This window comes from Podarcis bocagei, assembly GCF_964188305.1.
Source record: "Podarcis bocagei genome assembly, chromosome: 13".
Taxonomy (NCBI): Eukaryota; Metazoa; Chordata; class Lepidosauria; order Squamata; family Lacertidae; genus Podarcis; species Podarcis bocagei.
Genome location: NC_138138.1, coordinates 52800458 through 52822481, shown reverse-complemented (window position 1 = coordinate 52822481; position 22024 = coordinate 52800458). Strand labels below are relative to the sequence as shown.

The 22024-nt window shown below is 48.7% G+C and overlaps 2 protein-coding genes across 2 annotated transcripts in view; both read right to left on the bottom strand.

Annotated features, from left to right (window-relative positions):
* Positions 1–8165, bottom strand: part of LOC308572055 (hydroperoxide isomerase ALOXE3-like) — a 35080-nt gene extending 26915 nt beyond the window's left edge. Inside the window, exons 1-2 of the mRNA XM_081167875.1 lie at positions 7786–8165; positions 1386–1590 (exon numbers count right to left, since the gene is read on the bottom strand). Of these exons, the coding sequence (XP_081024001.1) occupies positions 1386–1590; positions 7786–7932 (352 nt within the window). The 5' untranslated portion in view covers positions 7933–8165. The remainder of the gene's footprint in view (positions 1–1385; positions 1591–7785) is intronic.
* Positions 8166–16660: 8495 nt separating this feature from the next.
* Positions 16661–22024, bottom strand: part of LOC308572027 (polyunsaturated fatty acid lipoxygenase ALOX15B-like) — a 46667-nt gene continuing 41303 nt past the window's right edge. Inside the window, exons 14-16 of the mRNA XM_081167802.1 lie at positions 21285–21507; positions 19298–19468; positions 16661–17195 (exon numbers count right to left, since the gene is read on the bottom strand). Of these exons, the coding sequence (XP_081023928.1) occupies positions 17016–17195; positions 19298–19468; positions 21285–21507 (574 nt within the window). The 3' untranslated portion in view covers positions 16661–17015. The remainder of the gene's footprint in view (positions 17196–19297; positions 19469–21284; positions 21508–22024) is intronic.

Here is a 22024-nt window from a genome sequence, read left to right as displayed (position 1 = left end):
AAAGGTAAAGGGACCCCTGACCGTTAGGTCCAGTCACGGACGACTCTGGGGTTGTGGCACTCATCTTGCTTTACTGGCTGATGGAGCCGGCGTACAGCTTCCGGATCATGTGGCCAGCATGACTAAGCCGCTTCTGGCGAACCAGAGCAGCGCACGGAAACACCGTTTACCTTCCCGCCGGAGCGGTACCTATTTATCTACTTGCACTTTGATGTGCTTTTGAACTGACAGGTTGGCAGGAGCAGGGACCGAGCAACGGGAGCTCACCCCATTGCGGGGATTCGAACCGCTGACTTTCTGATCGGTAAGTCCTAGGCTCTGTGGTTTAACCCACAGCGCCACCTGCGTCCCTACATGCTGTAGTTACTCCTGAATGATGTGCCCTCACTACATGCCCAGAGATAACCATTCCAATTACACAGTTTCCATGGATGAGTCCATGACAATTCTATGAATGTGTGTTTGTGCGTGAGAGGGAGCAAGATGTCTCGAGCCTGGGAAGAAATTCATTCCCATTCGCACATAAAAGCAATTTTTTTTGTGTGTGTGTGATTTGCCCTTTCTGAAGTACAAACTGATGTGCAGCTGCCCTTCAAAATTTGCACTTCTCTGAGCTTCTGAAATGCAGTTAAGCAATGTGTCCGAAAATGCACGTGTCAGGGAAAACAGTGTTGCGGAAATGTCTGTACGAGGCCAAACCATATGCAAAGAGGGAGTATTTCACATTAATGTGAGTTTTCATGAGGTCTTGCGTTTTTGATCGAACTTGCAAACTGGTGTGGAAATGTGGAGGGGCTGAGCTTAAGCCTGGAAAAATGAGAAACCAAGCAAAATTGACATAGTCTCCCATCCTGGATCAAGCCCCTAATTTGCCTGCTAGCTATAGTTCTGGTTGGGACGCGAGTGGCGCTGTGGGTTAAACCACAGAGCCTAGGACTTGCCGATCAGAAGGTCAGCGGTTCAAATCCCTGCGACGGGGTGAGCTCCCGTTGCTCGGTCCCTGCTCCTGCCAACCTAGCAGTTCGAAAGCACGTCAAAGTGCAAGTAGATAAATAGGTACTGCTCCGGTGGGAAGGTAAACGGTGTTTCCGTGCGCTGCTCTGGTTCGCCAGAAGCGGCTTGGTCCTGCTGGCCACATGACCCGGAAGCTGTACGCCGGCTCCCTTGGCCAATAAAGCGAGATGAGTGCTGCAACCCCAGAGTCGGCCATGACTGGACCTAATGGTCAGGGGTCCCTTTATAGTTCTGGTTACCATTACCAAACCAGCGCAGACAAAAGCAACAGTCACAGCTTCTGCAGAATTAAAACCCACAAAGCTTTGGGCCTGCTTGGTTTGGTGAACACCCCCCCCCAATCCCTGGGAAGGGAAAGATGGGAACAGTACCTGCCCCCTCCCTCAGGGTCAAGGTGCAGGAGCCCTCCAGCCACTGGTAGGAAGGGAAGTTGTACGTCTCCCCCTTTGGGGTCGTCACTCTGACAAAATTGCAGAACCAGTTGTCCGTCGGGAAGAATAAGTACGGCTCCTTGTGCAGGCGGATCAGATGGATGGGCCCCAAGTCCTGTTCGAACGGCACCTCGTAGTCGTCCACCTAAACACACAAAGGAGAACCTGGTCTGGAAGGGGAGCTTTGGAAGTGCAATGCGCTAGATTGCAAAAGAAGAAGAAGAAGAATACAGAGATTCCTCTCCCACCACCCCTTCACCCAGCCAAAACTTTGGGCCACCACTCAGGCAGAGCTCAGATTACAGGAGAGAGGAGGGGGAGCTAAAGGTAGCTTTTCCTAAGGTCTCTCAGCTACAGTGGTACCTCGGTTCTCGAACGCAGTCCGTTCCGGAAGACCGTTCGACTTCCAAAACGTTTGAAAACTGAGGGGCAAAGGGCAGCCTGCAAGTTTAATGGGAAAAATAAAAAACAACACGCCGTGGAAGCTGTTCGACTGCTGAGGCACGTTTGAAAACGGAAGCAATTACTTTATAAGATATTTATTAAAATTTTTAAGATATTACAGTAAAAATGAAAAAAAAAATACAAGAAAAAATACAAAATAAAAACAGTTAAAAACACCTTAATTTTCCATTGCATATTTTTCTTACACTTATTTCCCCAGACCTCCTCATACCTCCCTTTTTTGTATTCCACTTCAATTTGTTAGTTCAGCAAATCCTTGCCATTAAGCTTTTACCCATTTATAAACTTTTTTTTTCATGCCTCTTAAAGCATTGCAGCTGGAAACCACTTGCGGTAATTTCTATCCAACATCATTCTAACATACATTAATTTTACAATATTTCTGTAAATAGTCTTTGAATTTCTTCCAATCTTCTTTCACCGACTCTTCTCCCTGGTCTCGGATTCTGCCAGTCATTTCTGCCAATTCCATGTAGTGCATCACCTTCATCTGCCATTCTTCCAGAGTGGGTAGATCTTGTGTCTTCCAATACTTTGCAATGAGTATTCTTGCTGCTGTTGTGGCATACATAAAAAAAGTTCTGTTCTTCTTTGGCACCAATTGGCCGACTATGCCCAGGAGAAAGGCCTCTGGTTTTGAAAACGGAAGCAATTACTTCTGGGTTTTCGGTGTTCGAAAACAGAAACGTTCAGCTTCCAAGGCGCTCAAAAACCGAGGTACCACTGTACTGGTTTTGGAAAGCAGGAATTTGGCTAAATCGAATGAATGAGCGAATCCTTTCTTTCCTGCTTGGTTCCTAGGCCCTTGATTACCTTGATCGGTCCCAAGTTGTCAACATCTCCCTTAAACTGTGGTGAAGTATACAAGTTAAACAAACAAACCTGGTGGGCCACTAAGGGCCCAAAACGCCACATTTCATTGTGTGTGGGCTACAGAGTAGTGCATGGGTAGGCAAATGAAGGCCCGGGGGCCGGATCCAGCCCAATCGCCTTCTAAATCCGGCCTGCGGACGGTCCCGGAATCAGTGTGTTTTTACATAAGTAGAATGTGTTCTTTTATTTAAAATGCATCTCTGGGTTATTTGTGGGGCATAGGAATTCGTTCATCCCCCCCCCCAAAAAAAATACAGTCCGACCCCCCACAAGGTCTGAGGGACAGTGGACCGGCCCCCTGCTGAAAAAGTTTGCTGACCCCTGGAGTAGTGTGTACTGGAATTGTGTTTAGAAATCTGGTTTTGTACTTAGTTTTTCAGTGGAAGCAGAATTCCTTCCACACCATCACCTCCGTCCCACTCAATTGGCGGGGGACGCTGTTCCCTGGTTCTCCTCAGGTGCCAGAATGTCCTGGACCAGATCCTGTGTACATCTCCAAGCCAGCTAATTTATCTCTTCCTGGGATCTTCTGTGTCTCCTCCTCCTCCTCCTGGTCTTGTGGCAAATACCCTTAACCGTAATCTAGAGCAAAGAGCATCCCGGCCCATTTGGGAAAGGACACGTGAGGACGAGAAGTTGGTCAACAGCTCTTCCTTACGCTATGTAGGCCAGCCCTTGCAAACGAGGCCACTGAATTTGTGGTCGGAAGATTTGGGACAGATGAAGTCCTCCTCCGCCCACGTCGACTGTGGAACTCCCTGCCACCAGCCTAGATGGCTTGAAAAGAGGATGAGGCAAATTCATGGAGGAGGAGAGAGCTGCCGGTGGCTACTGGCCACGAGTTTTGCTCTCATGATCGGATCCTGCTTGCTGGTTGGATGCTGGCCGAGATGGACTTTGGCCTGATCCATTCTCTTACTTATTTTCTTCTTCTTATTTTCTTACAGCCCACGCATGCATAAGCTGAGTTACCCGTTGGTGGCCTAGAAGTCACAAAAGACCACCCATTTCTGCAGCACCCTCTCCCAGTCTAATAACCACCCAAGGAAAATCTTTAGGGGTTCTGGAGAGAGAGAGAGTTGGATAGCTCTACCTCACTTTCAAATCAGAACCAGTGAAGGCGGTGAAGGCCCTGTGTGAGTGCCTGGAGGCGGTTGGAGGATCGATGATGGCTAATGGATTGAGGTTGAATCCTGACAAGACAGAAGTACTGTTTTGGGGGGACAGGGGGTGGGCAGGTGTGGAGGATTCCCTGGTCCTGAATGGGGCAACTGTGCCCCTGAAGGACCAGGTGTGCAGCCTGGGAGTCATTCTGGACTCGCAGCTGTCCATGGAGGCGCAGGTCAGTTCTGTGTCCAGGGCAGCTGCTTACCAACTCCATCTGGTACGCAGGATGAGACCCTATTTGCCCGCAGACAGTCTCGCCAGAGTGGCGCATGCTCTGGTTATCTCTCGCTTGGACTGCTGCAATGCGCTCTACGTGGGGCTAACTTTGAAGGTGACATGGAAGCTTCAATTAATCTAGAATGCAGCAGCTAGACTGGTGACTGGGAGCGGCCACCGAGACCACATAACACTGGCCTTGAAAGACCTACATTGGTTCCCAGTACGTTTCCGAGCACAATTCAAAGTGTTGGTGTTGACCTTTAAAGCCCTAAATGGCCTCGGTCCAGTATACCTGAAGGAGCACCTCCACCCCCATCGTTCTGCCCGGACACTGAGGTCCAGCTCCGAGGGCCTTCTGGCGGTTCCCTCATTGCGAGAAGCAAAGCTACAGGGAACCAGGCAGAGGGCCTTCTCGGTGGTGGCGCCCGCCCTGTGGAACGCCCTCCCATCAGATGTCAAGGAAATAAACAACCATCTGACGTTTAGAAGACATCTGAAGGCAGCCCTGTTCAGGGAAGTTTTTAATGTGTGACATTTTAATGTATTTTAATCTTTGTTGGTAGCCACCCAGAGTGGCTGGGGAAGCCCAGCCAGATGGACAGGGTACAAATAGTAAATTATTATTATTATTATTATTATTATTATTATTATTATTATTACTATTACTATTATTATTATTGTAGGGTTTACTCCTGAGCTCGATGTCCCACAAGGTCAATGTGCCTGGCTTTTTACAAGGAGCAAGCGGTGCGGTCCCTTCTCCCTCAGAGCTTACAACCTCACATTTAATACCGGTGAGGTGGCAGAGGAGGGGGAAACAGCGAGGGAATCAGGGAGAAAGAAGGACTTAATACTTGAGAAGTGTGTGGCGTTTTAGGCTCAGTGGCAGGGTGTGCAGGTGTTGTGGCAAAGACTTCATTGCAAAGGAGGGTAAGGCATAAAAATTATTATTATAATTATAAGGCAGAGTGTTCTCGCACTCAGGACCCGTTTGCGGCTTCCCTTGAGGGGCATCTTGTTGGCCACTGTGAGAACAGGAGTCTGGACTAGGCTCCTGAGATACAACAGCTGGGCTCTTCTGATGGTGTTATTTTTTATTTAGCCCCCCCCCCTCCCCAGTTTTTGAAAGTTGTGCCTCGGGCTTTTACATTCTTGCATCAAAAGGGACGCTGTTAAGTCTTGCAGACACAACTTCAGCCAATAATGTTAATTGCCAAATCTAGAAGTTAACTTGCCAGGGCAGGTGTGGTAGCGGCAGCAGGAACAGTCTGTGCAATGCTGGGCGTCTATGAGACCCAAGAAGCTCCATCAGGGCCAACACTGGTCCTTTTCTCTTTTAAAATTATTACAGTACTAGTGGCAGAAATGACCGGCAGAATCCGTGACCAGGGAGAAGAGTCGGTGGAAGAAGACTGGAAGAAATTTAAAGACTATTTGCAGAAATACTGTAAAATTAAGGAATGTTAAAATGATGTCGGATGGAAACTAAGTGGTATTGGTAAAAAGATTATCAAGAATATGTAAATATGGATTGACAATGGTTATAAACACATGGTTATAATAGGTTGAGATACTGAGTAAAGATAAATGACAGAGGGTAAGGATTTGCTGAATTAAATATCTGAACTGGAATACAAAAAGGGAGGTGTGAGGAGGTCAGGAAACTAGTAAATGAAGTATAAGATATGAAATTATTGATCTTTTTCTTTTCTTTTTTTCTTTTTGTTAACTGTTTTCTATTTTGTATTTTTCATGTGTTCTGTTTTTGTACTTTTGTAGTTTTTTTCTTTTTTTTCTTTTTTAAGGTTATTTTTTGTTCTTATTTGTTAAGTCTAAACTTTGAAACTTTTTAATGTTTGTAAAATCTCAATAAATATTATTTTTTTTAAAAAAATTATTACAGTACTAGAATGGCAATCCTGCTATGAAACATAGAAGCTGACTCAGGCTGTGGCCAGTGGCCATTTTCTTTCCCCCAAAATGCCTGGCAGTCCTGAAATAGTAGTAGTAGTAGTAGTAATAATAATAATAATAATAATAATAATAATAATAATAATAATAATAATTTATTATTTATATCCTGCCCATCTGGCTGGGTTCCCCCAGCCACTCTGGGCGGCTTCCAACAAAAGATTAACAGTACAATAAAACGTCAGACATTAAAAACGTCCCTAAACAGGGCTGCCTTCAGATGTCTTCTAGACGTTAGATAGTTGTTTATTTCCTTGACATCTGATGGGAGGGTGTTCCACATGGTGAGTGCCACCACCGAGAAGGCCCTCTGCTTGGTTCCCTGTTAACCTCACTTCTTGCAGTGAGGGAACCGCCAGAAGGCCCTCGGAGCTGGACCTCAGTGTCTGGGCTGAACGATGGGGTGGAGACGCTCCTTCAGGTATCCTGAGCTGTTTAGGGCTTTCAAGGTCAGCACCAACACTTTGAAGTGTGCTCGGAAACGTACTGGGAGCCAATGAAGGCGGAGTCAGGAACATCATGGGAAAATTAAAGATGTTTGGGTGGTTTGAGGCTTGGCCAGTGCTGCTTGGCAGTTGATCCTAGCAAAAAGTGAGTGAGAGAGAGAGATGAAGGAAGGAAGGGAGGGAGGGAGGGAGGGAGGAAGAAGAGGGAGGGAGGGGAAGAGAGAGAGGGAGGGAGGGAGGGAGGGAGGGTGGGTGAGAGAGGGAGGGAGGGAGGGGGGAGAAAAAGAGAGAGAGGGAGGGAAGGAGAAAGGGAGGGAGGGAAGGAGAAAGGGAGGGAGGGAGGGAGAGAGTGGGAGGGAGGGAAGAGAGAGAGGGAGGGAGGGAGAGGGGGAGAGGGAGGAAGAAAGGGAGGGAGGAAGGAAGGGAGGGAGGGAGAGAGAAAGAGAGAGAGGGAGGGAAGGAGGGAGGGAGAGAGAGAGGGAGGGAGGGAGGGGGAGAGAGAGAGGGAGAGAAGGAGGGAGGGAGTGGGAGGGAGGGAGAGAGGGAGGGAGAAAGGGAGGGAGGGAGGGAGAGAGAGAGAGAGAGAGAGAAACTTCCACTGCTTGCTAAGTTTACTGGTGCTGGTGAGACTGCAGCGATCTGGCTTCAGGCACCAGGCCCCTTGGCAGACCAACTCCGTGTTACAAAGACGTCTGCAAACGGGCCCTGGAGCCTGGCCACATCAGCCCCCACCGTGTGGGCATCCCCTTCAGTCAACCGACAGGAGACAACCAGCCAGGTTGTACACCCACAGCGGTGACTGGGAGAGGAATGACCTCTGGGCAAAGTGCCGAGAGAAGAAACTGGACACCTTCGCCTGCCCCAGCTGCAACAAAACATGTCTCTCCCATATCGGTCACGGCAGCCCCAGCAGGCGCCGCGACTCCCCAACAGTTTGACATCACACTCCCTCCACCAAATGACACTTTGGCCAAGTCTCCCCCAAGCATGGCGTTTGCAGTTTCTTTCCTACAACCTTCTCCCGTTGAGACCTAGAAGCGACAGCATATGTCACCCCAAAACAAGAAGCAACCACTTGCCCATTTACCCCGCCCCACGGGCAGTGAGGAGCGTTCACCTGAGATGCCCCCTGAGAGGACGCCCAGTTTGCCACCTTAACCCCCCCCCCAGCCCTGATCCTCTTCGTTCTTGGTACTCACAGCCCCACGGACAAAATCTCTGCCCTGGTGGTCCAGGCGATGCTTGGAGCTCTCCCCGCGAGCCCCCACCAGGGTGATGGAGACGCTGCTGTAGGTGCCAGCCAACAGGATGTCTCCGGTGGCCACCTGGACCTTGTAAGCAGCCATTTGGGAAGAGGTGAGACGAGGCTCCGATTGCACGGGGTTTGTGCGGTGCCGGTGCCGAGGCAGGTATGAACAGCCTCGCCTGCTCCTCCTCGAGGGCTGTTGCACCCACAAATACCCCGCCTCCTCTCTCAACCTTCCTCCAAAGCCGTTTAGGCCACAGGCAGAAGCTGCTGTGATGGGAAGGGTGTGGCTTAGATCGGATTCCCCGGGTCTCGGCTGCAAAAGTTCTGCTGTGACCACTTCTGGGCTCGGTGGCGACAATAAGAGAGATTTGCTCCCAGAACGAAATGCAGAAAGACCAACGCACCGGCTGATTGTGTAACTGTTTCATAACTTTCTGCCTCATTGCGCACTCCCTCACATCCCTGTAAACACACACGAGCAACTTGTTGCATGAAACTTGCTGGCTTAGATGAGCGCAGCAAGAGCAAAATGAATAGTGCAATACATTTTCACATGATTGCCGCTGTTGCTGTCACAGAACTGTAAAGTTGGAAGGTGCCGTCAAATGTCACCTCGTACGACCCCCTACAAACAGCAACCCAAACCTTGTTTTGAAAACTCCAATAGAGGAGAATTCGCCACCTTTCCAGAGAGTCCGCTCCACTATCGAACAGCTCCTACCATCAGAGAAGTTCCTCCTAATGTTTAGTCTGAATCTCTTTTCTTGCAATTTGATATTTGAAGATGGCTATCCTAGGGTTGTCTTTGTCCATGGGGTTTTCTTGGCAGGGATACTGGAGTGGCTTGCCGGTTCCTGCTCCAGGTGGATCACGTTTGGTCAAAACTCTCCACTATGACCTGTCCATCTTGGGTGGCCCTGCACGGCATGGCTCATAGCTTCTCTGAGTTATTCAAGCCCCTTCGCCACGGCAAGGCAGTGATCCGTGAAGTGAGAGCTGGACCATAAAGAAGGCTGATCGCCGAAGAATGGATGCTTTTGAATTCTGGTGCTGGAGGAGACTCTTGAGAGTCCCATGGACTGCAAGAAGATCCAACCTCTCCATTCTGAAGGAAATCAGCCCTGAGTGCTCACTGGAAGGACAGATCCTGAAGCTGAGGCTCCAATACTTTGGCCACCTCATGAGAAGAGAAGACTCCCTGGAAAAGACCCTGATGTTGGGAAAGATGGAGGGCACAAGGAGAAGGGGACGACAGAGGATGAGATGGTTGGACAGTGTTCTCGAAGCTACTAGCATGAGTCTGACCAAACTGTGGGAGGCAGTGGAAGACAGAAGTGCCTGGCGTGCTCTGGTCCAGGGGGTCATGATGAGTCGGACACGACTAAATGACTAAACGACAACAACAATAACATTCTAGGGTTGCCATGTTTCAAAAAGTAAGAACCAGGACACCCCTGTTGAGCTTTTTTTAGGAGGAGATTTTATTTAGGAAACCACCCAACCTGTAGAGCTGTTTTCAGGAAGACCCGAAAGTTGTTGAGCTTTTCTTAAGACAGAGCACCCCCAAAACACGATTTTTCAATTGACTTGCCTTCCGGAAATCCCCCCCCCCCCCGACATCAATTCTGCCTTTGAAATCCCGATAATGCACAATTTACTGCTTCTGACAATGGAGGGAGAATGTAGCCGTTGTGGTTAGTCTTCTTCTTTGGCGATCACTTGTAGCCGAGTAAGATTGTCTTCCATAAACACGGTTTTAACAATGAGTCCGTAAGTGACCGGCGAGGCCAATTCTGGATCCACACGTCCTTCCACAGTGGGGGCATTGGTTTCCGGGCAGGAGTTGATCACGGTGTGGATTTGGCAAGCGTGCTTTCCTCTTAGCACGTTTCTCCCTTTCGTTCTGAGTTTGAGTGTCTTCAAAGCCCAGGACACCTTTGGTCAAGGCTGTTCTCCAGCTGCAGCACTCGCAGGCAAGTGTTTCCCAGTTGTCAGTGTTTATACTACATTTTTTAAGATTTGCATTGAAACAGTCTTTAAACCTCTTTTGTTGACCACCAGCATTACGCTTTCCATTTTAAAGTTCGGAATAGATTAGTTGCTTTGGAAGACGATCATCAGGCATCCGCACAACATGACCAGTCCAACGAAGTTGATGTTGAAGAATCATCGCTTCGACACTGGTGATCTTTGCTTCTTCCACTACACTAACATTTGTCTGCCTGTCTTCCCAACTGATGTGTAAAAATTTTCAGAGATGCCGTTGATGGAATCTTTCGAGGAGTTAGAGATGGTGTTTATGAGTGGTCCATGTTTCACAAGCGTACAGGAAGGTTGGTAGTACAATAGCTTTGAAAACGAGCATTTTGGTTTCCCTGCGAATGTCCCGGTCCTCAAACACTCTGCACTTCAATCAGGAAAAAGCCGCACTCGCAAAGCTCAGGTGATGCTGGATTTTGGCATCAATGTTGGCCATTGTGGAAAGATAACTTGGCCTCAGTACATACTCTTTCTCGGGCTACTGTACAGTGGTGCCTCGCAAGACAAAAAGAATCCGTTCTGTGAGTCTCGTTGTCTTGCGGTTTTTTCGTCTTGCGAAGCAAGCCCATTAGCGCTTAGCGGATTAGCGCTATTAGCGGCTTAGCAGGCTTAGCGGATCAGCTGATGTCAGGGCTGCCTCAGGTCTCAGCTCACAAAAGACCAACGCCAGGTTCTTCTTATATACAAGGATGTTTATTGCAGTTCATTATTGGTTCCACACCCGAGGCGTGCAGCCCCGCGTCTCTTAGCCTAGACGTTTTAAGTCCCCTCTGAATCGGTCCCGCCCCTACACCAGCTTAAGAGGCTTGTGCTAGTCCACCTCTTCCTGTCTTTCCTTTTCCGCAGGGTCTTTCTGCCCCCCTGGGTTCCTTCCCTTCTGCTCTCTCCTGAAGCGGATTCCTCAGATGCCTGTTCCCCCCTCCTTCGTGCTTTGGGGCCAGGCTCCTCCTCCGGGCTTTCTCCATTTCCGCGTGCCTCCACATTTGAACTTGGCGCGCGTTCGCTACCCCTGACCTTCCTCTTGACACTTACACTACTCCCTGTACTACTCTCCGCCTCTTCCGGCAGGACGTTCTCCCCAGATCTCCTTCCCCTGTCTCCTTCCTGCTCCGCTCCGTGTGTCACACTGGGAACTCCACTCTCTTCACTTCGTTCCTGCTGGGAAGCCGGCCCCGATCTCCCACTCCCACTCGGGGTTTCCCTGCTGCTTCCCTGCTCCTGGCAGGTCCCCCCTGTGATCCCCCTTGGCCTGACTAGGGACGCCCCCTTCTGGGAATCCTCCGATTCACTTGAGAGACTCATGGAAGACCTCAAGTCATTGTCATCCTCTTCCTCACTGTCCTGTGATTCTTCCCCATCGCTCTCCGTCTCCCCCCTCACCTGTGCCTCTGTCTCTGAACCCCTGACAGCTGATAAGCGGCTTAGCGGATCAGCTGTTAAGCGGCTTAGCGGCTTAGGATCAGCTGATAAGCGGCTTAGCGGCTTGGGAAAAGGGGGGGGGAAACCCCGCAGGAACTCGCAAGACATTTTCATCTTGCGAAGCAAGCCCATAGGAAATTCGTTTTGCGAAGCACCTCCAAAACAGAAAACCCTTTCGTCTAGCGGGTTTTCCATCTTGCGAGGCATTCGTCTTGCGGGGCACCACTGTACGTTCAGCAAACTGAGCATACCCCAAGAGTCCCTGCTCTGGGTTCATTTGCCAGGAATGGGAGACATTTCTCTCTCTATACCCAAATTTTAAGCAATTTGGAAAACACGAGAAAGAGCCATGTAGTCAGAGGGGGAGTAGTGGCGCCACCTGGTGGCTATGGAGGGTGATGTAGCAGGTGAGTTCCTGCTCAGTTTCTGCGGTTGGAGGGAAAGCTTGCCTGTCAAGCTAGCCTAGACGACTCCTTGGAATACAGGCAACTCCCCATTTTCATCCGTTGCAGGCATGCTGCAAACCTGGAAGTGGCATGAAAGGGGGGAAACAGCCCTGAAAGAGTGCAAAAACGGTGCAAAAATAGTATCTAACAATCCCACAAGCTTTTGCAAGTGCAACCTCAGGAGTCTTTGCACCAACCTTTGAGACCAGTGAAGACTTGGGAATTTGAGCAAGGAGGATGAGAGACTGTGGTGGAGTTTGGTGGCTTTTTGGTTATTTGAATGGTGTTCTCAATATACACAATTTCACTTAAACATGCGGTGCCTCAGATCACAACCCGTGCCTAAGTGGGGAGTTGCCTGTACAGTCGTACCTTGGATCTTGAACGTCTTGGATCCCGAACAAATTGGCTCCAAACGATCAAAACCTGGAAGTGACTGTTCTGCTTTGCGAACGATTTTTGGAAGCCAAACATCCGACGGGGCTTCCGATTGGCTGCAGGAGCTTCCTGCAGCCAATCCGAAGCTGCGCTTTGGTTTCCGAACATTTTGGACGTCGAACGAACTTCCGGAATGGATGCGTTCGACTTCCAAGGTACGACTGTACTTGTTTCCCACAAGTGTGGAACCATTCAGACACGCATTCCCATAAAGGTAAAGGGTAAAGGGACCCCTGACCATTAGGTCCAGTCGTGGCCGACTCTGGGGTTGCGGCGCTCATCTCGCTTTACTGGCCGAGGGAGCCGGCGTACAGCTTCCGGGTCATGTGGCCAGCAGGACTAAGCCGCTTCTGGCGAACCAGACCAGCACACGGAAATGCCGTTTACCTTCCCACCGGAGCGGTACCTATTTATCTACTTGCACTTTGACGTGCTTTCGAACTGCTAGGTTGGCAGGAGCAGGGACCGAGCAACGGGAGCTCACCCTGTCGCGGGGATTTGAACTGCCGACCTTCTGATCGGCAAGTCCTAGGCTCTGTGGTTTAACCCACAGCGCCACTCGCATACCTGCTTTCTAATCAGGTCTGCGAGGTCAATTTGTTTTTTTCCTAAGTTGCCTCTGACCATGGATGGATGGATGCACCATCTCTGTAATGACAGTCCTAGCCAGGTGTCCTCCTTATTTTTCAGACTATGGCTCTGTCTGGTACTGGTGGGAGTTGTATTCCAGCAAACTTGGAGGGATACCAGGTTGGGAAAGGTTGCTGTGATTCATGTGTGGCCTGGCTCACTCAACCCAACCTAGCTGTTCTGCTGCCTCCCACAGCACGATTTCATCTTAACTACTCCTGCTCCTAATCGTTAATTAGGGCGCTGAGCCCTATTTCCACACACGGCTTGGTTTTGATTCATCCAAAGCTCATGTGACTAGGAGTGCCTCGATTTCTCTGTCAACACAGGGAGTGACAAAGAATGGAAATGGCCTCTGTGAACCCAGGGTATATGTATATTAACTTATGGTCTCTGTGTGTGGTTTGGGAGCTGCACGGCCATGGAAAAAACAACGCTGTCCAGGGTTGTAAAGACTGCGGAGAGAATAATTGGGTGCACTCTTCCCACCTTGGATCAAATCTATGCTTCCAGGTGTCAAAAGAAAGCTGCAGAGATAGCGCAGGATAGTGCGCACCCCGGAAATGATCTCTTTCAGCTTCTGCCTTCTGGAAGAAGGTACAGGGTTATAAAGACTAGGACTAGCCGCCTGAGAAACAGTTTCTATCCAAATGCGATTTTGGTTTTAAACGCAGTGTAAGGTAGTCTCTGTGGGAGTATATTGTATTTAATTATGCAGTATCAGATTTTTTAGGGGGCTGGGATAGCTGGGATAGCTGGGATAGCAGGCTTGTTGGCTTTTGAATGTCTGATGTAGATTTTTTCAATTTCGTTGTTCTGTATGGGACAATGACAATAAAGATTATTGTATCGTAAGATGCAAATCCTTCACTTACAGGTTAATGGTTAATTATTATATTGATTTTTTCTAAAGAAGAGGAAACAATGACAAGCTTCTCTTAAATTGCATGGGGCTGTTTCGCTTTAAATCTGGAATGTGTCCTGGACTCTTTACAACTGGGCCCTGAAATCACGACGGCAATCTTGCCCCAATCCGAAAGGATGCACCTCATTTTCATTTGGGTTCAGTATGCAGAGAACTGTGTTTGTACACTTATTTTATTTATTGAGTCACATACCATAGAATCGTAGATCAGAGTTGGAAGGGACCCTGCAGATCATCTAGACCAACCCCCTGCAGATGCAGGAATATGCAGCTGTCCCTTATGGGGAATCGAACCTGCGACCTCGGCGTTATCAGCACCACGCTCTAACCAACTGGGCTATTTGAAGAGCCTGTGAAAGTTAACATTGAGGCCAAAAGATTGTACATTAAGAACATGAGAAGAGCCTTCTGGGATCAGGCTGATGCCACCGTTTGGTCCAGCATCCTGTTATCGCAGGGGCCACCCAGAGGCCTCTGGAAAACCCGCAAGCAGGATTCGACATAGCTGTCAACTATCCTTTATTTGGCGGGAAAGTCCCTTATCCCAGCACTGTGTCCCGCTGCTGTCCCTTATTGATGATGTCCCTTAAATTTCCTGGGTTTCAAAGGAAGCAGCTCCTCTCCCTCCCTCCCTGCTGGCCAGGGAGGAGGGAGGCTCCAACTGTGTTGCTTGGCTGCGTTGCTCACCCAATAAGGAGTCTGAGAACGACTGGGGGGGTGGAGCTTGCATGCCTTGTGCCAATCAAATCGGCCGTGTTGCCTGGGGACTCGCCTTTGCTCAGCGCTTCCCAGCGGAGAGGCGACGGTGGTTTTCCTTGCTGCATCCCCTTTGCCGGGTTGCTGCGCTGTGGGAACCACCGATTGAGGCTTCGTTTGGCTGCTGGCTGGGCTTTCTGCCTTTGGCTCGGAGGGGCTCAGAAGTTGAACATAGCTGTGCTTGGAAAATCCCTTATTTTGGCTGCTGATCTCTTATTTTCAAATCTGTAATTTGACAGCTATGGGATTTGAGCACAATAAAGTCACTTCCGACCTAGAAAGGAGGTGGTGTTGCGGGCTTCACGCCCCCACCATGCGCGTGGGGGCTGGCTCTCAGCCTCTGCGCGATTGAGGGAATCCTCGGCCGTGTCATCTCTTGGCCAGCCAATCGGCTGGCCTAGGGGGTGTGGCCTGCGCTATTTAATGCAGGCGCGACCAGGGATCTCCCTCTTTTGCCGCTCAGCTGCTCCGGTTCTACTGGGGGGAGGCGGGAACCACGCAATACTCTCCCCTCCTGTGGTTTCCAGCAACTGGTATTCAGAAGAGTTACTGTGGAAGCAGAGCATAGCCATTGTGGCCAGTCACCAGGCGCCTGAAAATCTGAGAGGAAAGTGAGTGTGCTGCTCTGGTGCATAGCTGTCAACTTACAGATTTGAAAATAAGGGACCAGCAGCCTCAAAAATAAGGGATCAGCAGCCCAAATAAGGGATTTTGCTATTGTAAAGAGTTACATACATTGGTAGGATTGACAGATGCTGTCAATCCGGCATGAGGCGGTTGCGGCGCGGCGGCGGCTGCCCTTCTGCGTTCCTCCCCATCCCCTCCTCTTCTTCCTCCCTCACGCCACCTCCTCAGCTGCCACCACAGCTGCCGCCTCTGGGCTCGCGGGCGAGAGTCTCTCTCCCTCCCCCCTCTCTCGGGTGGGGAAGGGCCAATGGAACTCCTTGCGCCAGAACGACGGCGCCAGCGTGCTCTCTCTCGCGCGGCAGAGGACCTCAAGCTGCTGCTTCCCTCCCGAGCCGGGCAAGCATGAAACCCGGGAAATTTAAGGGACATCATCAATAAGGGACAGCAGCGGGACACAGCGCTGGGATAAGGGACTTTCCCGCCAAATAAGGGACGGTTGACAGCTATGCTGTGGTGGACTGTCTTACAACAGGGATTGGCAACCTAAGGCCCATGGACCCCTGCCGCACTGGAAGGAGCGCTGGAAATCATGTTTGCACATGCGCATGCACACTCCGGCCCACTACAGCATCTTCAGGACCGTGAACAGGCCCAAGCCACAAAAACTTTGCTGACCCCTGGTCTACAATGACTTGCTCTTGATGGGCCTAGTTCCTAGAGTCGTTTAAGCATTCACAGCCAGGACGACTATCCCCAACTCATGGCAGAATCGGCTCGGCTCAGTTTGGCATTTAACAGCTTTCTTGGAGGACTTCTGGGGTAAAGCTCATCTGCTGTCTGAAAGTTCTCCCCTAAGTTATGATGCTGGAACAGACATGAATGTGCCTTTTTGTATTGTCTCCACTAAGAATTGTAGTTCCCAGCATCAGGCACAGGACAAAGCCCCTTGCACATTTTAATTGCCCCTCTTCCCCAAACTGTCGGGACGTGGGTGGCGCTGTGGGTTAAACCACAGAGCCTAGGACTTGCTGATCAGAAGGTCGGCGGTTCGAATCCCCGCGACGGGGTGAGCTCCCGTTGCTCAGTCCCTGCTCCTGCCAACCTAGCAGATCGAAAGCACATCAAAAGTGCAAGTAGATAAATAGGGAAGGTAAACGGCGTTTCCGTGTGCTGCTCTGGTTCGCCAGAAGCGGCTTAGTCATGCTGGCCACATGACCCAGAAGCTGTACGCCGGCTCCCTTGGCCAATAAAACGAGATGAGCACCGCAACCCCAGAGTCGGTCACGACTGGACCTAATGGTCAGTCTGCGAGAAGTGAGGTTGCAGGGAACCAGGCAGAGGGCCTTCTTGGTGGTGGCGCCCACCCTGTGGAACGCCCTCTCTTCAGATGCCAAAGAGATCACTATTTGGTCAGTTACCTTGAAATAGGTAAAGAGGGTTTTCTAGACATGAACAGGGAGCAGTAGGCACATTGGTAGCAAGCAATCGACTGAATAGAGAGGGCACTCTATGATCACTTGCAAGCAATCCTATAAATGTAAAGATTGTAAGTTCCATTAGATTTATGGGGTGTGGATGCAGCCTTAGTTCACAGAATCAACAAGAGGGTCTCAACGAAAATTACCGTTAAAAAAAGTCTGAAGGTGCCTTTCAGTTTATGTAACTTCACATTAGCCAGAGAGGAGTTCGGTGGGAGGAAAAATCTTAAACACTGACGAACATCTACATGCCTAGTGCACTACATACAGAAGACAGGGGATCTTGCAGTGTCTCGTTTTACATTCTGAGCCGGAGAAGAACTATTGAGAGGAATCAACTCGTAATATAGCTTAGCGTTGTTACAAGATGGACCGACTTTGTAATGCAGGTCAGGCTGACATTGCTAAACACACCCGAAACCTAAATCGAGATGCTGTTCTCGATCTGAGGCGGGTTCAAGTAGTTGTAGGGGAGGGTTAACGACTTGTTCCTCTCGTTGATTTCCTCAGAAATCTTAGCCAGGTCGTTCTGGAAGTCCACAATGAGCCGCTTTGGCTCGTCCTCAGTGAAATGTTCATCAGGATAGTGGCCCAAAGGTCTCTGGAAAAGATTCGGGAGAAATCAGTGGTGAAGACCGTGCCTCAAACTCCCATTGATGTTACAGTGAACTTTTCACATTCGCAATCCTAAAACACAAATGTAAAACTCCTTGGACACCCCCACATTTGGAAATATTCAAAACGAAGTCAAGTTTTTGTCCTCGTCTGGTTTTTTAATGGGAATGCTAGGCCAAATGTAGCCTGCTGTAATGCAGGGATGTTGAACTGGTGGTTCATGAGATGTTGCTTAACTACAACTCCCATCATCCATGATCACTGCCTATGCTGGTTAGGAGATGATGGGAGTTGGAGTTTAACAACATCTGGAGGGGCACAGGTTTCCCTCCTGTACTTAAATGCAGTCCCCCCCGATGTGAGCTAATAAGAAATATATAGATTTGTGTCTTTGGGTTAATGATTTGAGTGTTTTATGACTTCGTAAGATCTGAAAGTTATCAATCCTATTATTCAAATTTGTAAGGGACCTTTATTTAAAGCAATCACCAGACATACTGTTGAAACCCTTATTCTCCCCGCAATAATTTGTTTTAATTAACAATTAAATTAAATGTATAATGATTGTGGGGGAAATAAGAGTTTCGATAGTATTGCCTGATATTATTCTTCATGGAGTTTTGAAACAAGCATTTTAATGTTTGTGGTTCTGATCCATTTTTTTTCTTGTGTACCTTTTGTTTGTGGCATTTACAGTGGTACCTCGGGTTAAGTACATAATTCGTTTCGGAGGTCCGTACTTAACCTGAAACTGTTCTTAACCTGAAGCACCACTTTAGCTAATGGGGCCTCCCTCTGCTGCTGTGCCGCCGGATCACGATTTCTGTTCTCATCCTGAAGCAAAGTTCTTAACCTGAAGCACTATTTCTGGGTTAGCAGAGTCTGTAACCTGAAGCGTATGTAACCTGAAGTGTATGTAACCCGAGGTACCACTGTATTCAATTCCAAAGAAGAAATTGTTTTATAGACTAATAATTTTGCAAAAATTCCATTTTCAGACTGAAATTCAAGAGCTTAGCAGCAACATGGAGCGCTAAGGGCAGATCCACAACATATACCTTGGAAGTCGAACAGCTTAGTTCTCGAACATTTTGGCTCCCGAACGTCGCAAACCCGGAAGTGAGTGTTCTGGTTAGCGAACTATTTTTGGAAGCCGAACGTCCGATGGAGTTTCCGTGGCTTCCGATTGGCTGCAGGAGCTTTCTGCAGCCAATCAGAAGCTGTGCTTTGGTTTCCGAATATTTTGTAAGTTGAACGGACTTCCGGAACGGATTCCATTCAACTTCCAAGGTACGACTGTATTCAGAACACATTTGACTAACATTTAAAGCACATGACTTCCCTCAAATAATCTTGGGAAATGGAGCTTTCCCCTCACAGAGCTACAATTCCCAGCACCCTTAACAAACTACAGTTTTCTGTATCATCTGGGGGAAGTCATGTGCTTTAAAGGTGCATTGAATGTGCTTTCAATATATGGTGTGTATCTCGCCCTAAGTTTCTTTTTATTATCATTATTATTAAGTTTTTATTATTCACAAAAAAAGAAACAAAAACAAAAGACAATAACAAATACATAATTTTACAATTACAAATTTCCTACTTCAAAACCTGTATTCATCAAAATAATAAAAACAAAACTATACACCCGTGTGGCTTCCCTCCACCTCAACTTGACCTCTTTAAAACAATAATGTCTATTTTACATTGTGTCTTCATACTAATCATTATCTATCCATTGTTAGTTTTGTTGTAGATTGATTTGTCTTTACATACTTAATCTAGGCATATCAACACATTACCTTTGGAGCAGTGTTTTTTCATATAATCCTCAAAACATTGCCATTCCTTCCTCAAATTCTGGTTACGGCTGCTGTTAATTTGGCCAATCCTATAAAATCACTTAATTTGTTTATCCAATCCTCCTTTGTGGGGACAGTCCACAAGATAAGAAAAGGTTATTTTTATACGCCACGATCACAGCTAGAATATTGCTGGCAAGGAACCGGAAAGGAGATCCGGCCCGAAGTTTCTTTACACAGAAAATGTGGTACCTAACCGAGTCCTTCCTTCCCTCCAAATCCTTACCGTGTCTCCTGCCTCGTTGCTTAGCAACCACAGGGAACAGAGGGCGATGCAGGTGGTGTTGACCTTAGGGAGGGTCTCCAGGACGGTCTCCAAGGTCTCTGTGCCCTTCTTGGTGGGTGGGGGTCTCCTCATGGAGGGCGGGCTGTTGGGGATCCATGCGCCATAGTCATACTGTGGGCAAGCAAAGGACCAAGTTAAATCAGGGCTACCAGACGTTCCTGTTTCCCGGGAACAGGCCCCGGATTTGCGAATAAGTCCCCGGACAAATTCCGTCCCCGGAATGTCCCCAGATTTCATCTACAGTGGTAAAGGTAAAGGTAAAGGGACCCCTGATCATTAGGTCCAGTCGTGACCGACTCTGGGGTTGCTATTTGTTATAAGAAGAAACTGCTCCTTTTCCCTTATGGGGTACCCAAGAGCCCATAGAGAGTCCTTATGTAGGTTCTCTTTCGGTAGGAGAAAATAACAGAGGCCAACCAGAGAATATTGAGAAGCAAAGCGGCTAGTAAGCCTGATCTTTATTCAAGGAATTGTTGCAACAGGGTCCCCACGGTCCCCACGCAGGGAGGGAGGAGAGGAACCCAGAACACTGGTGTGCAAGCCCTTATATAGACTTTTGAAATTGCCCACCCTGTAGCACAAGACCACCCCCAAAACATCATACATACATCACAGAAAGAGGTGGTCTGCAGCAGAAATTGGAGTGTGTTGCTTCTCTCCTGTCTGCCAGGATACCTGATCATTCCTTATCTGATTGCCTTTTCTGGGTTGCCTGGCCATTCCTTTGAGATGGTAAATACTTAGTTCCTGAATCTCTTACTGAAATATACTTGGAGTCCTGTAGTGATTTCATGCTCTTTCTTGCAGCTTGTAAACAGTGATTGAATTGCCCCCCAAACCTCAGGCTTTTATATACATTATTTACACAATGAGTCCCGTCTGATTGGCTGATTCTGCTTCCCTCCTGGAGCCTGATTGGTCTTTTCCTGCAAGCCAATCAGCTGTTGCATTCTAGGATCCTACCTGCCTATTGTTCTAGGATCCAAGCTTAGTACATAACACCTACGCATATTGATAGTGTGCTCAGCTTAACAGATACTTGCCAGGCTGCATTTGAAAAGGGACCTGCAAGCCCCTACAGTCCAAAAACAATTGGAAAGCTTTTCCCATTTCCTTCCTCCTTGCAAGGAAATATTTGAGGTCAATTTGGGAGAGTCAAAATGGCTTCAGGATACCATTTCAGACACATGGTTTATATACTTATGTATGTGTTAGCCTTGTACAGTTATGAACATTTATTTTATATATATAAAGGTAAAGGTAAAGGGACCCCTGACCATTGGGTCCAGTCGTGGCTGACTCCGGGGTTGCGGCACTCATCTCACTTTATTGGCTAAGGGAGCCGGCGTACAGCTTCTGGGTCATGTGGCCAGCATGACTCAGCCGCTTCTGGCGAACCACAGCAGTGCACAGAAACGCCGTTTACCTTCCCACCGGAGCAGTACCTATTTATCTACTTGCATTTGACGTGCTTTCGAACTGCTAGGTTGGCAGGAGTAGGGACCAAACAACAGGAGCTCACCCTCTCGTGGGTATTTCAAGAGACAAAAGGAATCTTCTGCATTTTCCCAAGAAGAGGCCAAATCTATGCTTTGCTGCTCAAGAGGGGAGTCAGTTGCATGGATGAGGACAGGAAGGTACCGTATTTTTCGCTCTATAAGACGCACTTTTTCCCTCCTAAAAAGTAAGGGGAAATGTGTGTGTGTCTTATGGAGCGAATGTAGGCTGTGCAGCTATCCCAGAAGCCAGCACAGCAAGAGGGAGAGCTGCGCAGTGCCTCTTGTTGTGATGCCTTAGCTTGATCCTCCCTCCTCCTTCCTCTTCAACATTTGATTCAGAATATTTTTTCTCTCCTCTAAAAACTAGGTGCGTCTTATGGTCGAGTGCGTCTTATAGAGCGAAAAATACGGTAAGTGTGGCCTCTCACCTGGCCAGAGTTGACAGCAGCGTGTTGCGCTGAGCAGGTGAAGATCACCATTGTCAAGAACTTGGTCAGTTCCTCCATGGTCTCCAGAGACGAGGGGGCACCGGAGGTCTTCCTGTTCCTGAAGGCTTCCTTGAAGATCTCTCGGATCCAGGCCTGGAGTTCCGGGTCGCTCTGGACGCGGTCGTCACTCTTGTAGTAGAACCGGACAAGGCTGGCCACGAACCTGGGACATGAAGAAAGAAGAAGAAAAGAAGAGTTTGGATTTGATATCCCGCTTTATTTCCTGCTTGGCAGGGGGTTGGACTCGATGGCCCTTGTGGTCTCTTCCAACTCTATGATTCTATGATTCTATGATTTATCACTACCCGAAGGAGTCTCAAAGCGGCTCACATTCTCCTTTCCCTTCCTTCCCCACAACAAACACTCTGTGAGGTGAGTGGGGCTAAGAGACTTCAAAGAAGTGTGACTGGCCCAAGGTCACCCAGCAGCTGCATGTGGAGGAGTGGAGACGTGAACCCGGTTCCCCAGATTACGAGTGCACCGCTCTTAACCACTACACCACACTGGCTCCAAAGTGCATACTGGGAGGCCTTGCCAGGCATTGATCCAAGATGGCAGCTGCCCCACCCCCCAACCAGGTTCCCTCAAGATCAGCAGTTCTCAACCTGTGGGTCCCCAGATGTTGTTGGACTACAACTCCCATCATCCCTGAGCCCTGGCCTTGCTAGCTAGGGGTGATG